This window comes from Eschrichtius robustus, chromosome 13, assembly GCF_028021215.1.
Source record: "Eschrichtius robustus isolate mEscRob2 chromosome 13, mEscRob2.pri, whole genome shotgun sequence".
In the NCBI taxonomy this organism is placed as follows: domain Eukaryota; kingdom Metazoa; phylum Chordata; class Mammalia; order Artiodactyla; family Eschrichtiidae; genus Eschrichtius; species Eschrichtius robustus.
Genome location: NC_090836.1, coordinates 23,708,811 through 23,723,759, shown reverse-complemented (window position 1 = coordinate 23,723,759; position 14,949 = coordinate 23,708,811). Strand labels below are relative to the sequence as shown.

Here is a 14,949-nt window from a genome sequence, read left to right as displayed (position 1 = left end):
GTTCACATGAAAGGCTATTTGTTAACTAAGATTTTAATAAACATTTAAAATAACTTTCTACAAAGTTTGGGAGCTTTGTTCTATAGTTTATTTGAATAACAGGATGAATTATATAGTTCAAGTAATATAGATGATCTCCCTTCCATAACATTGACAACTTTCACCTAAAGTCATACAAACAAACAAAAAGTTAAAAATTCTGAATTTTTTAGCCTAAGTCAGAAACTCTGAATTTTAAAGGCATTTTAGTCATCTGATTTCTGAAGGTCCTCAGATGGACTGAATTATCTATTTCAAGATCCTCACTTTCAATGTCGGTAGGAGTTATCTATAACATTTCACATGTCCTTAGCTTAAATAGTGGTTCATTAAACACTCATCTGAGTGCTGGCTACACAGACTGTTTTGAAAGGTTAACATCATCCAAATTACAATGACAAAGTTATTAAACATTCATACACAATCACTTACCCAAGACTCATGGTATAAAACTGTTAGTAGATACATTGCATAATCATAATTCTGTCTCTTTAAGGGGCACCTTTAAAAGACAGAGAGGGAGGAAGTCAAAATTCTAAAAATTCAGTACATGGAAAAATTTGCAAAGTATACAAATACTAAATACAAAGGATAACTTATATTCAGGAATTCCCTATGTGACTTAGGAAAATTCTGTTCTTGGAATAAAAATGATCTATGTAGTTTATGACTTAAGGATATTGAACACTGATGTTATTTTTACTTTTATTTAGAGGATATCTTTGCTTTCATCACTAACAAAGTTATTTATATCTGATAATAGCTTTACACTATTTTTAATATGAATGTGTCCAATCCAAGTGTCCTTCACGATCTCAGGGCTAAGAGTCTGCGATGGTGTGAACATACCTGCTGAGTTCATTTAAAGAATACAGAGAGACTGATGCTAATCTAAATGTTCACCCTGATTTCCCCAGAGCTGATTCTTTTAAAAATGAGCTACACTACACAATGCTATATTTTTTTTGCGATTATATTTAAAATGAAACTAATGACCTAATATTAGATTAAATTTCTACATAAATAAGAGCTGGCATTAACTTTTAGGCTAATAAAATAATACAGAAAAGGAAATAATTACTTCTAATTTCTTTAAATATAAAATTATCATATGACAATTGACTTTAACTGGACTCTGTTTATTCTGTACTTAGGTTTAATAGTCCTCTATTCTACAAAGTTTTTACCATAAAATATACGCACACACACACACACAGACACTTACAAACTTAGCAAAAAAAAAATGATCAGAAACTTACAGAATTTCTAACAATAACATTTTAAAAGTACTTTTAAAAATTGCACAAACTAAAAACACAGCATTATTTTACATTCTCTAAAGCTAAAGCTAGCAAAAAGATATTATTCATAAATTTCAAATTTATTTCTCCTATATGGTAATAATCTAAAATCACGGTTCCCAAGCTTTTCCCACCTCCACACTGTTGCCATCTCTGTATGTATGTCATGCTACTTCTTTATACCACTAAGAAGCAAAACATAAAACTTAATTGATATTGACACCTCCAAATGCTTTGAAATTAGGATAAGGAGGGAGAGAGGATATCTGCCCACTTGTTTTTCTTTATATTTTGACATAATTTAGAAACAACCAAAGAATAATTCTAGAAATAAAATAACCATTTAGCAAAAACATACCAATAGCCTTTCTTTACCTCAAATGACCTAATTTATAAATTCATATACAATAAATTTAATACTGCTTTTACAAACTTCTATGCTAGCACTGAAATTCTGCTTATTTACAAAAATGCCTTGATAAATTAATTTCCATATTTAATTTAATAACTTTGATTTTGAAATATAAGATTTCTATACTTTGACTTTGCAGAAACCTGTTTAAGTATTACTCACTGGCAAGTCATCCTTTCGTTTCCGTCTAACATCTTCCCTGAGTTTTACATACACAAATATATTAAAAATAACACTTTAACTCAGCTAGGCAAGCCTCTCCATGCACATAAAGATCACAGCAACAGGAGGCTAGTGTGAGGATATTAAAAATATGAATGAGACAACTTCTCTGACCTAACAGGTTAATACAAGGACTGCCAGGGGACTGGGGGACAATAAAGCAACACATGTGACAGATCTGCTGCACTTTTCTTCCTTTACCTATCTGTCTTGATGGTAAGCACATCTGTGCTCTTGCAGTATCGATCTCCTACAAGTTTAATAAGTTTCTTCTTTGCATGATCATCTAAATTCAAACTGGAAAGTTTAACCTTAAAAATAGAAGAAAAAAAAAATTTTTAATTACTTTATATACTTTGCATAATGAGAAAACAGTGGCAAAATTATTTACGCTAACATTAAAAAAGAAACCAAAAGAAACTTTTTCAAACTCCTTCCTTTACAGAATTAGTAATTCACAAGTATCATGAAGCCTGATCTTACTCATGGAAAAAAAAAAATAGCGGGAGCAAAGTGTTTGGAGTTCTTTGAAAGTTCTGGGCATTAGTACCTTTCCTAAAAGAATCAATGACACGTCTCTTAAATAAATGAAATTACAGTGCTTACGAGTATTACTAACTAGTAGAATTCAACTCAATTAGTGTCAGTGAAGCTGTTTATAAAAATAAATGGATGAAACATAGGGGCTTTAAGAATTTCTACCATGCAATTATGAGACCCATTTCACTGCAACAGTTTAGGGGCTTTCATTTTATTTTATTTTATTTTATTTATTTTCTTTATTCTTGGCTGCACTGGGTCTTCGTTGCTGCGTGCGGGCCTTCTCTAGTGGCAGCAAGTGGGAGCTACTCTTCGCTGCAGTGCGCAGGCTTCGCACTGTGGTGGCTTCTCTTGTTGTGGAGCACAGGCTCTAGGCACGCGCGCTTCAGAAGTTGTGGCATGCAGGCTCAGTAGTTGTGGCATGCGGGCTCAGTAGTTGTGGCTCATGGGCTCTAGAGCACAGGCTCAGTAGTTGTGGCGCATGGGCTTAGTTGCTCCGCATATGGGATCTTCCCCATCCAGGGATCAAACCCATGTCCCCTGCACTGGTAGGCAGATTCTTAGCCACTGTGCCACCAGGAAAGTCCCAGGAGCAATTATTTTAAAAGCTACAGATGTCTCGTGGAAGCCAGAATACAGCATCCATGAAGGGTCAAAACATTTGAAATAATTCAGCTCAACGTTTCTCAAAATGTTAATACTAGTCCCACAGGCTGCTAAAAAGAATGATTTCTTTAAAAAGGCTGTTTCTATTGAGTCCATTTAGGAAATGTCGAGTTAAACTGGGTTCTTCACAGCAGGATTTCTTAGAGGAGGCAACATGTTAAAGAGCATGCTGAATTTCAAGATGAGCACTGTTATGTAATAATTCCAAAACTTATTTAACCTCAGATTCCACTTTTCAAGGGACAATTCATGAAATTAGTCTTCCTTAAAACATATTTTGGAAAATGCTGGAATAAATGAACATACTTTTTAATTTGCAGAGAATTATGGCTTGGGCTGAAAGTATTATCTAGAGATGAATAGGCTTGATCCAGGAAAACAGGTTAGAGACTACAGTGCAGGTAAATAAGGTAAACAACAGACTAGTTTTCCATGGAGAGCATTAAGAATAAGCAAAAATCAGAACTGTATGAAAAGGCTAAATAAGATTTTGAAATCCCACCTATTTCTTCCCTCTAGCTTCAATAACCCTGCATTTCACTCAAGACAACCATAGCATAAGAGCTTATTTATTTTTCCACTAGACTGCAAACCCTCGAGAGTAAGAACAATAACTGTCTTGTTCCTGGCAATGACCTAGCACCTAAAAAGCATGCAACATATATTGGCTGAATGCATACATAAATTTAAAAAAGGGAGGATATGTTGTTTCTTTTTTAAGCACAGTGAATTTTTTTTATTTGGATAGAAAAAATAGGAAATAAAAAAATAAATATAAATGCACTCCAAGAATATTAGTAAGAACACTGACTATTAAATATCAATCCCAAAGAATGGTCATATGTTGTAGGCAATGTGAAATTACCACAGTCCCCTGAAAAGAATTTATGTCAACAACCAGGTTATTAGCTTGATGGATAAAATAAGCAGTTTTATGGTGACTCTGATTGTTAGCAATATGGAGAATTACCTATAAGAAAATCATAAAACGTACCTACATTATGATTATAATTATGAAAATGTATGTATATCTGCATGCATACAGATACAGTACAGAAAAAGAAATCGATTTTACATTCAGATACTGAGCAGGTAGTGATTTTCCCTTTTAAAACTCCTTCAATAAAATCATGATGTTTAACAATACATTTAAAAATTTACCATTTAAAAAATTTGTGTTCTAGTTTTTTATGTAAGAAGCAGTCAAAAACATGTGGCAGCAATGCTGATCATTACTGTGACGACTGTTTTAAAACTCATTGTTCACATTAATATTTTAATGGTCAAAAATTATATAGTCTTATGCCAGAAGCTCATAAATATTGCAGAAACAGCTGTGCAGTGCACTCACGCCACCTGCTAGCACTCAAAGGCACTGCAAAATTGTAGTCTTTAACCTGGACTAGTATTCTTAGGTTGAAGTTGAGTGACATTTATTTGTCCTTAGACTTTTCTTTTTCCAAGTTACTGTATTTTAAAGAGTCAACATTGTACTATTAACATTATCCCCCAAACAATGTTCACATTTCAAATCATAGTTATAGGTTTATCTTCAAATGTCTCATTTAAAAGAACTACATAAATTGAAAAATGTCTAAATGTGTAAAATATTTTCTTCATTTACAAGAATATGCAGTTAATTAAAGAACTATGGTATTACACATAAGACAAGAATTGGGCTTGATGTCTAGATTTGCTACCTATCAGATAAGTGACCTTAAACAAATCATGTGATCTTCCTGTCTGTTTCCTCATTTATAAAATAGAAAGGATTCACAGAATTTTTGTCAGGAATAAAAGAGATTAAATAGAAGAAAGCACTTTTTTTTTCATATTTTCTCATCTTTTATTTTCTTATTTTATTTTATTTTTAACATCTTTACTGGAGTATAATTGCTTTACAATGGCATGTTAGTTTCTGCTTGATAACAAAGTGAATCAGCTATACATATACATATATCCCCATATCTCCTCCCTCTTGCGTCTCCCTCCCACCCTCCCTATCCCACCCCTCTTAAAATCCTATACAAATATGTTATTTTTAATTCTGAACTACTTTTATGACTATCAAAAAAATATGATACCAACTTTCCTTCTCTAAATTTAAAAATTTGAGTATCTCTGAATATTATTTTATAATATTTGATTACCTTCACAGTACTGCATAAACTCATGCTGGACTACACATGGTTTATTTAGTCTTACTGTTTTACCTACTTTTACCCTTGAACCACATGACACCAGTCTGGACACCACCCCTGAGCCTCAACCATCAGCAGGTAGAGTGAAGAGTCCAGAAGGGGCAACAGGAGTCAGGCAGAAGGGATAAAAGGGATCGAGGAAGGTATGGCATGGTGGCATTAGACAAAAAGGAGACAAGCGGGGATGGCAGCATGATATAGTAAGTGGTAACTGGTGGCATACTTCAAATAAAAAGTGAGATTATTTTTATATGAAACAAAATAAGCAAATTTAGAACAGGTAAGGACTTTATATGTCTATTCTGGTACTGAAGACAAAGGCCCACAAAAATTAAGACCAAAAACATGAATTAGAATCTAGGATTCCTGGGAATTCCCTGGTCGTCCAGTGGTTAGGACTCGGTGCTTTCACTGCCTTGGGCCTGGGTTCAATCCCTGGTCGGGAACTAAGATCCCGCAAGCCGCACAGCACAGCCAAAAAAAAAAAAAAAAATCTAGGTTTTCTAACTCTGAGTTCAGAGAGTTTTTTTTGGTCATAAAACAGAGCTCAACTGTCGTTTGTTGTTGTTACCATTATTATTAAAAAGAGGTAACATTTATTAGGTTCTTAACAATGTATCAGGTATTATTATTTTATAATAGGGACACTCTATTAACCTGTGGAATGATATCAGCAAAGTAGAATTTTAAGTTCTTTTTCTGTTTTCCTTTTGTTGATCTATATTTTATGAAATGTATACAGTAAATCTGTATTATCTTTTGTGATTTTAAAATATTTTCAATGTCTCTAAATACATAAATATATTGCTATGGTATTTAAACTGTCCTATGGAATTGAAAAAAACACTGGAAAGCTTCATAAATTCATTTCATAAAGATGGTACAACCCTGATACCAAAACCCAAAGAAAGAAAATTACAAATCAATTATGGCTATATCACTGAAAATATTTCTAAAGGTTCAAGTTTGTCTATTTGTTAGCATATAATGCAAAGATGGTTGCAGAGATTTTCCACGTATTTTTGCAGCACACTTGGAATGTTCCAATTTAAAATACAGATTACATGGAGTACGAAAATGAACTTTTTGTACTGGAAGGCCCCTCAGAAAGGTGGGCAGTCATCCTCCAGGATAGGTGAATCAGAAGTACATTAGTCAGGGCTCCCTGGAGAAATGTCTGATTCTGGGAATGGTACAAGGAATATATAAAATGAGCTAGGAGCATTCTCTGGTGCCAAAAAATAAGGAAGTGTTTAAAAAACAAATGATGGGGCATGACAAAGGAGCAGAGGGGCCAGCTGAAAGAGTGCCCAACTGCCAAAGACGAAACAATTTGAGCAACAAAATAAAGTATTATTGGACCATAATCCAAAGGATAAAGTAAAAATCCATGAATCCACACGGATACAAGTAAGTGACTGAGTAAATAAATGAATGGAGGAGAATAGACAAATACCCCACATAGAAGAATTCCAAATAATCTATATTTCTCCCTTGAGGCGATGGAGCATAACTTCCGTAAGTGTGGGCTGTGCACAGTGACTTCCTTCTAAAGAGTACACTATGGAAAGGAAGAAAAAAAAGAGTAATTTTATAGTGGAGAAAACTGGCCAACACTACCTCAGCCAGGTGATCTAAGCTGCATTATCAGCGATAAGTCACGTGAGGAGCCTATACCCTTGCTATGGCACTTAACTTCTGAGGTTTTCCTCCCCAAAACACCTAACAATCTAACCATGAGAAAAACATCAAACAAATCGAAACTGAAGGACATTCCGCAAAATACATAACTGGTACTTCTCGAAACTGTCGAAGTCATCGAAAACAAGGAAATTCTGAGAAACAATCACAGCCAAGAAAAGCCTAAAGAGACACGATGACTAAATGTAATGTGGTACCCTGGATGGGATTCTGAACAAAAAAAGGACATTAGGTAAAAACTAAGGATCTGAATAAAGTATGAACTTTAATTAATAATGTATCAATATTGATTCATTCATTAGTTATAATGTACCACAGTACCATAAGATGTTAACAACAGGAGAAATTTGGTGTGAATATGGCAAACTCTGTACTATCCTTGAAGCTTCTCTGTAAATCTAAAACTACATTAAAAGTGAAAGTTTAATTTAAAAAAATGTTCATCGGGTAAAGCTGCCCATAACTGCTGTGTGAAAAAAGACACGTGATGTGCATCAAGACTCCTTTAACAAAGGTTTCCAATACTAACTTAGGAGTTAGTTACTAGGGCACATGTGCAATGGCATGTGGCATGTTCCTGGTAAGTGAGAGGAGGGATTTGAAATTTCTCCAAAGCAACATGAGATTAGGACAAATAATCCTAAATAGAACACTATCACAGCAAATCAGTCAGTGGTAAAGTAAAAGAATAATGTACCATAAACTGATCAGGGCTCAGAAATGGTTCAGTAATTGAAAATCAATTAATATAATTCATTACTTTAAAAATTCAAAGGAGATCCTTTCAAAAATGCTAGTAAACTAGGAACAGGATACATCGTTAACACAGTTGGGATTATTATCTCTAAACTGAAATCCAATCTCAGAGGCTAAATACTAGAGGCATACCCATTAAAGTAGAGAACAGCACAAGGGACTATATAAACATTTTAGAAACTCTAACGCAAAAGACAAAAAGAAAAAACAAGCTATAGATATTTAAAAAGGAGAACTAAAACTACCATTAATTATCATTTATTTCTTGAGAAATCACCCAAAGAATCAACCGAAAAGTCCTAGCATCCCAATTTTGGTCTCCAAACACCAATGTTCACTAAAAGGTATCAGAGCTCCTGGAGAAATAGCTAATTCCAGGTCTGGGATAAGGAATATTCTATATAGTAAGCCTGGTCCATCTTGTGCCAGAAGGCAAGGAAATTTTCCAATGCTAATGGGCTTGTAATAAAAGGACATAGGAATCAGTTTAGAAGAGATCCTACTGGCCAAAGTTAGGACGTAACTTTGAACATCAAAAAGAATATGATTTTACTTGATCAAAATTTGCTGAATATACCCATCTACACATTACCTGTTCAAGGGAAAAGCAAAAAATGACAACCCATAACCTCACAATGGAAAGATCGGGTTGTCAGCCTCTTAACCAAGTGATCAATCTCAGCATACTAAGAATGAGGCAACCAGACTTTACGTGCCCTCTCATATAATGCAATATAAAATACATAGCAACATCTATCAAGTATTCTTGTCAAAATAGTTTACTGTAATCTAATCAGTCCTTTAAATCTAACTTCCACTTTACAGGAAATACAGGAGATAGAGACATAAGGTAAATGACACCAGGATGCATGGAGACAAATTCAGAAGGTAGGAAGTGCTGCAGGATAAAATTTCTGTCTCTTTACCATGTCTGTGTCATGATGGGGGTTGCAGCTTGGGGGAGCGGGAAGAGGAGTGGTGAGGTCCTTTGCTGTTCTAGATTTTAAAAGACCTAAGTGACATTATAAGCAAATGTAACAGTGCTTGACTGGATCCTGGTTTAAACAAAAAAGCTATTTAAACATTTTGGTGAGACAACTGGGGAAATCTGAGCATGGAGTACACATTTTAGATGATATTAAAAAATTACTGAAAATTTTATTAGCTGTATTAACTATATTGGAATTACATAGGAAAATTTCATTAATTTTTAGAGATAACACACTAACGTATTTTAGTATGAAAAGTCAGATATTAGTAATTTTAAAGTAAACACTTAAACCAAAAACACACAAATAAACACACAAGAGTGTGCATGTGTATAAGTGTATCAAGCACTCAATATTTTGAATTTGTCAAAATATTAATTACTATTGATATAACAATGTGCCATGTGTATGGGTATTTATTATACTACTCTCTTTACTCTATAAATTTGGAATTTTTGATAAGAAAGGTTAAAAAACACAATTTGGTAAAGTAGCCAAGTAAAAAATTTAAAAATAACTATACCATTTTTGACAAGGGTGTCAAAACAATTCAATGGGGGGAAAATAGTCTTTTCAACAAATAGTGCTGAGACAGATGAATATCCACGTGCAAAATAAAGTTGGTTCCCTACCTTACACCATATATAAAAATTAACTGAAAATGAATCACAGACCTAAATGTAAGAGACAAAACTCTCAGAAGAAAACATACGAATAAATCTTCATGACCTAGAATTAGACAACGGTTTCTTACATATGGCACCAAAAGCACAAGAAACAAAGAAAAAAACTGCATAAATCTGACTTCATCAAAATTAAAATTTTTGTGCTTAAAAGAACACCATCAAGAAAGTGAGATGAGGGCTTCCCTGGTGGTGCAGTGGTTGAGAGTCCGCCTGCCAGTGCAGAGGACGCGGGTTCGAGCCCTGGTCTGGGAGGATCCCACATGCCGCGGAGCAACTAGGCCCATGAGCCACAACTACTGAGCCTGCGCGCCTGGAGCCTGTGCTCCACAACAAGAGAGGCCGCGATAGTGAGAGGCCCGCGCACCGTGATGAAGAGTGGCCCTTGCTTGCCACAACTAGAGAAAGCCCTCGCACAGAAACGAAGACCCAACACAGCCAAAAATATAAATAAATAAATAAATAAAATGGTGAAGTGAAGCTAGATTTAAAAAAAAAAAAAAGTGAGATGACAATGCATGGAATGGGAGAAAATATTTGCAAGTCATATATCTGATAAGCAACTGGTATGAAGAATAAATAAAAAACACAACTGAAAAACAAAAAGTCAAATTACTCAAAAGATGGGCGAAGAATTTAAAGACATTTCCCCAAAGAAGGTATACAAATGGTCAATAAGCACACGAAAAATTGCTCAACATCATTAGTCATTAGAGAAATGTAAACCAAAACCACAATGAGATACTTCACACCCATCAGAATGGTGAAAACTATAAAGACTGACAACAATCATTAGGAAGGATGTGGAGAAATTGAAACCCTCAGACACTGCTTATGAAATAGTGCAGTCACTTTGTAAAACAGCTTGGTAGTTCCTCAAAATGTTACACATGGAGTTACCATACGACCCAACAATTCCACTTCTAGGTATATAGCCAACAGAACTAAAAACCTATGTCCACACAAAAACCTGTGCACAAAGGTTCACAGCAGCATTATTCATAACAGCCAAAAAGTGGAAACAACTCAGATGTCTACTGACTGAAAAGTGGATAAATAAAACACGGTATATCCATAAAAAGAAACATTATTTGGCAATAAAAAAAATGAAGAACTGATACATGCTATAACAGATGAAACTCTGAAAGCATTATACTAAGCAAAAGTATACATATTGTATGATTCATTTATAGGAAATATCAATAGGCAAATCCACAGAGAAAGATAGAAAGAAAGTAGATTAGTTGTTGACAGGAGCTACAGGGGTAGTGAAGAGCAGGGTAGAATGGGGATTGACTGATAATGGGTATGGGATTTCTTTTTATGGTGATGAAAATTTCTGGAGTCAGGTAGTGGTGATGGTTGCACAACTCTGTAATATACTAAAAACCACTGAGTTGTAAACCTTAAAAGGATGAATTCTACAGTATGTGAATTATATCTCAATAAAGCTGTTATTAAAAAGAAAAAAAGAAGTATATAAGAAATCAATATACCATCAAAATGCACAAAGGAGCAAAAAAAAAAAAGCACTTTACAAAGGAATACATTCTCACCTTCATTTGAATTCAAAGGCATACATATTTTAAATACAAGATATATTTTACCTATCAAGCTGATAGGTAATAATAACATCTAGGCTGGTGAGAGTATAGGAAAACACGCTTTCTCACAATCTGCTGGTGTTGTATTTGTTACATTGCCTGCAGGAATTTTATAATATATAATCAAAAACCTTTCACAATATATATCAAAAATCTTCAAAAGATCTATATCCTTTGACCTAACTTCTCATTTTAGTAAGTCATCCTAGGAACATATACAAATACTAATCTCAAGAATATTCATTATATTTTTCTAATAAAGAAAACTGTTAGAAAGCCTAAATGTCCCATGATATGGGTAATTTAAATAAATTATGGTAGATCTATGCAACAGAATTATTTGTTTGTCTCTCCCACTTCAGTCTCAGAAAAGGACTATGTCTGAATTGATCAGTGTTGCATCCCTAGCCTCAAACATTGTCCTGGCACATTAACAGACCCTCATTTACACACTATTCATTAAATAGTGTTTAATAACACTATTAACATTAAACAGTGTTTAATAATATTGAAAATTTTAAATTCACATTGTTAAACAAAATTTGAGCAGACAACTAATCAAATATAGTATCATCCCATTAATATACACAAAGGCTGACTATATATATACTAAAATGAGCTCCTGTAGTCAACAGTGGTTATTTGAGTGGTGGAATTACAGGCAATTTTATTTTATACTTTAAAAAACTTTTATATTCTCCAAATTTCTATGATAAATATGTATCAGTTTTATAATCACACATACAAAATACTATTATAAAATCATATGTTCCAATAATTCTTATTTTTTAAAAATTAACTCTTACCCTTAATGTCACTACTCGTGCTTTGGGGTTTCGAATAGATGGTCCCGCTGATACATAAGCAGCTGTGTCAATTTCAATTGGAAAATGCTTCCTGCATTTCTCATCACTGTCTAATGCAGCTGGCCACTCGGTGCAAAAATCTGAGAATTAAAAAAAATTATCTCATTTACAGTTTTGTAAGTAAATTCTCCTGATAATGTATGCTACCCGACAAAATCAAATTATTGAGGGAGATCACCTTTCAAGATACATGAAATGAAACATGAAATGAAAGAACAGATTCTCTTCTGCACTTACATATACATCATCATCCTGCATGCGTCCCTTTTCTTCCTAAGTGAATCCTAATTAGGGAATTTAATTAAGGGAATGATTTGGATAGTTCAGGTTTGGTGGGGAGCAGTTAAAAGGGAGCTATGACTTGATGGAAGTTTATTATAGCTTTGCACATATCTGTTATGAGACAGTTTATTTCCTCGCCAACTAAAACCAAGCAGTTCATAGTGCCCTGAGAATTATTGTTTTTGAAAAGGCAACAAATAATATTAATTCACACCCAAATGAAGGTTACTAAAAATCAGCTGAAGGGAAGTGAAAGAAGCTCTGAAAAAACTCTAAGAGGGAATTCCCTGGAGGTCCAGTGGTTAGGACCCGGCATTTTCCCTGCTGTGGCCTGGGTTCAATCCCTGGTCAGGGAACTAAGATCCAGCAAGCCTCGCGGCACAGCCACAAAAAATAAAAAAGCTCTACTGAGATGTGGTCAACCTTCTTTCAGAAACTGAGTTCAATAGGGCCTCTAACTATAACAGGTACAAAAGCCTCGGTCACCTTTAAAGGATCCTTCCAGTAATTCATGTTTCTTCGATGTGACTTCTGAGCCACTGGGGCTCAAGGGAAAAAGGAACAGACTTGTCCTCACCTTCAGGCAAGACAGCGAGCCTAGAGAGGAGTGGGTCTGGCTCTGAGACCTGGGCTACAACCGCAAGTTCCAAGCACTGAGAACACTGCTCACAGCACAGACGTGTAAACTCAGGCCTCAAATGAAAAACAAATCTTTAAAGGACAAGAGAGAACTCCCAGCCTCCCGCAGCTATCAGTACTACTAGTATTGAGGAACTTCATAGGTGGGCAGCTGATTTTATTTTGCCCTATTCCTATCAAGTTAGCGTGGTACAGGGCTCTCAGCTGGGGATGAAAACTTCTGGCGTTATCAGGTTCCCCTCAATAGAAACCTCATTTCCTAAATAGCCTCATTCTAAGAAAAAGTAATCGGTTTCTTAGGTCAAACACATTAGACCCCATGGATCCGTGCTTTCTCCAATAACATTTTCCCTCAGCTAACAACTTTCTTATAATAAGCACTATATTTAGCTCCCATTTAGGCTTTAATATCAGTCAGCAAAATGTCACTCTGGATTACAGAGACTTCCCAATATCTGGGACTAAATATACGTTAGCAAATTAAGTATAGCTCACAGCGTTCCCTAAAAACTGTGTTTAAGAGATCAATACTCACACACTTTGAGGGGAAAGAAATATCTTTGCCATTAAGAACATTTTGACATTTAAATAAAATGAACAGAGCAAAATTACTGAGGTTAAATTTCATTCCCATTATGAACTAATTCCAGTTTCCTGTACTGTAAGATGCAACACTGCCAGGCACTTTATAAGACAGACTAGTTTGGGGAATTTTATGAGTTACTGGATTTGTACCGACTTTTTTTTTTTTTTTTTAAACTTTGGGTAAGTCATTTCAATCACCAGATGATAATTACAGCTTTTAAATTAAATTACCTGATTATATGTTCAAGAAAACACAGCCAACTGAAAAGTACATAATAGACCCCTATTAGCCTTTTATTCATCTGATAGGTAGAGCAACAGACTAGACTTCAGAAGACCTTTGTTTTTACTTAACTTCTGCCACGATTATTAAAGTTTTGGTAAATTACCTAACTCTCCTGTGCTTCAAATTTTCCATTTGCAAGTTAGATACAAAATTTGAACTGACCTACTTGAAAGAAAACTGAGAAGAAATATTTGAAAAGCCTCTGAGTTATTTGGAAGATACAAACTAAATCTAGAAGCTGGCAAAAGTGTAATTAAGGAAAGATTAAAACATTCACTTAAATACTGTAAAATATAATGCTACTCTTCTAAATATGTTGTATGAAAGCGTTTCATTTGAAAATTATTAAGTATTTTAGAACTACCTCATTACAATGACCAGTTTCTAAATTATAAATGCACATTTTAAAATACTGTTTAAAAAGGAAAAAAACTGAATTTATCACAGGGTAATGCATTTGTTAACTGGCTTTACAAAGGATCAAAAAATGATACATGATTTGTGTCATATGGGGCACAAATGTGCAACGGTGATCTGTGTCAGTCTAATATCAGGCTAATATCAACAAATATAGAAACATACAAAGGGACAGAAATGCATCCTAATGTCCCAAAACAAAAGACCACATAAATGAATGAAAATAGCAAGAGATTTTTCTTCCCTCATTTCAAGAGTAAGGTTATTATTCCTACTTTTTAGCCCTCCTTTTAAAACCTCTTTATTTTCTCTTCTTCCTCATAATTTTCAATGGAAGGCCCTCCCAGAAGCTCAAATTTCATCATAATCATGTTCACTAACTTATTTCTCCTTTTAGCATAATCAGGCTATCTGTGAAGTTTCTAGGTTTCATTTTCTTTCCTGAAAAGCCTTAACAAGTATACTGAGCATGTATACATCACCTTTAAATCAGCATAAATTTAAGACTTCAAAGGTACTAACTCTTGCATTGAACTACATAATCAATAAGTAATAGCTACAAACCTAAAACAACTCAAATTTGCTTACCTATATATAGTCCAATACAACTAGAACAGAAATTGAATTGGAATATTGTATATATTATATTATGAACCATGAACAAAAAGTGCTCTTTGCCTTTACCTCCATACATGTGGAAAGAAGAAAGATGGTAGTACAGGTGAGTAAAATCTCTATACAACTAGCAATCAACAGATAT

The 14,949-nt window shown here is 34.3% G+C and overlaps 1 protein-coding gene across 2 annotated transcripts in view; it reads right to left on the bottom strand.

The window, feature by feature from the left end:
- Positions 1 to 14,949, bottom strand: part of MRPS35 (mitochondrial ribosomal protein S35) — a 48,200-nt gene that overhangs the window by 21,174 nt on the left and 12,077 nt on the right. The window contains exons 5-7 of one of the 2 annotated variants that reach the window (XM_068561303.1): positions 11,921 to 12,060; positions 2,176 to 2,285; positions 472 to 541 (exon numbers count right to left, since the gene is read on the bottom strand). In XM_068561303.1, the coding sequence (XP_068417404.1) occupies positions 472 to 541; positions 2,176 to 2,285; positions 11,921 to 12,060 (320 nt within the window). The remainder of the gene's footprint in view (positions 1 to 471; positions 542 to 2,175; positions 2,286 to 11,920; positions 12,061 to 14,949) is intronic. The other variant, XM_068561304.1, reaches the window with a different exon arrangement.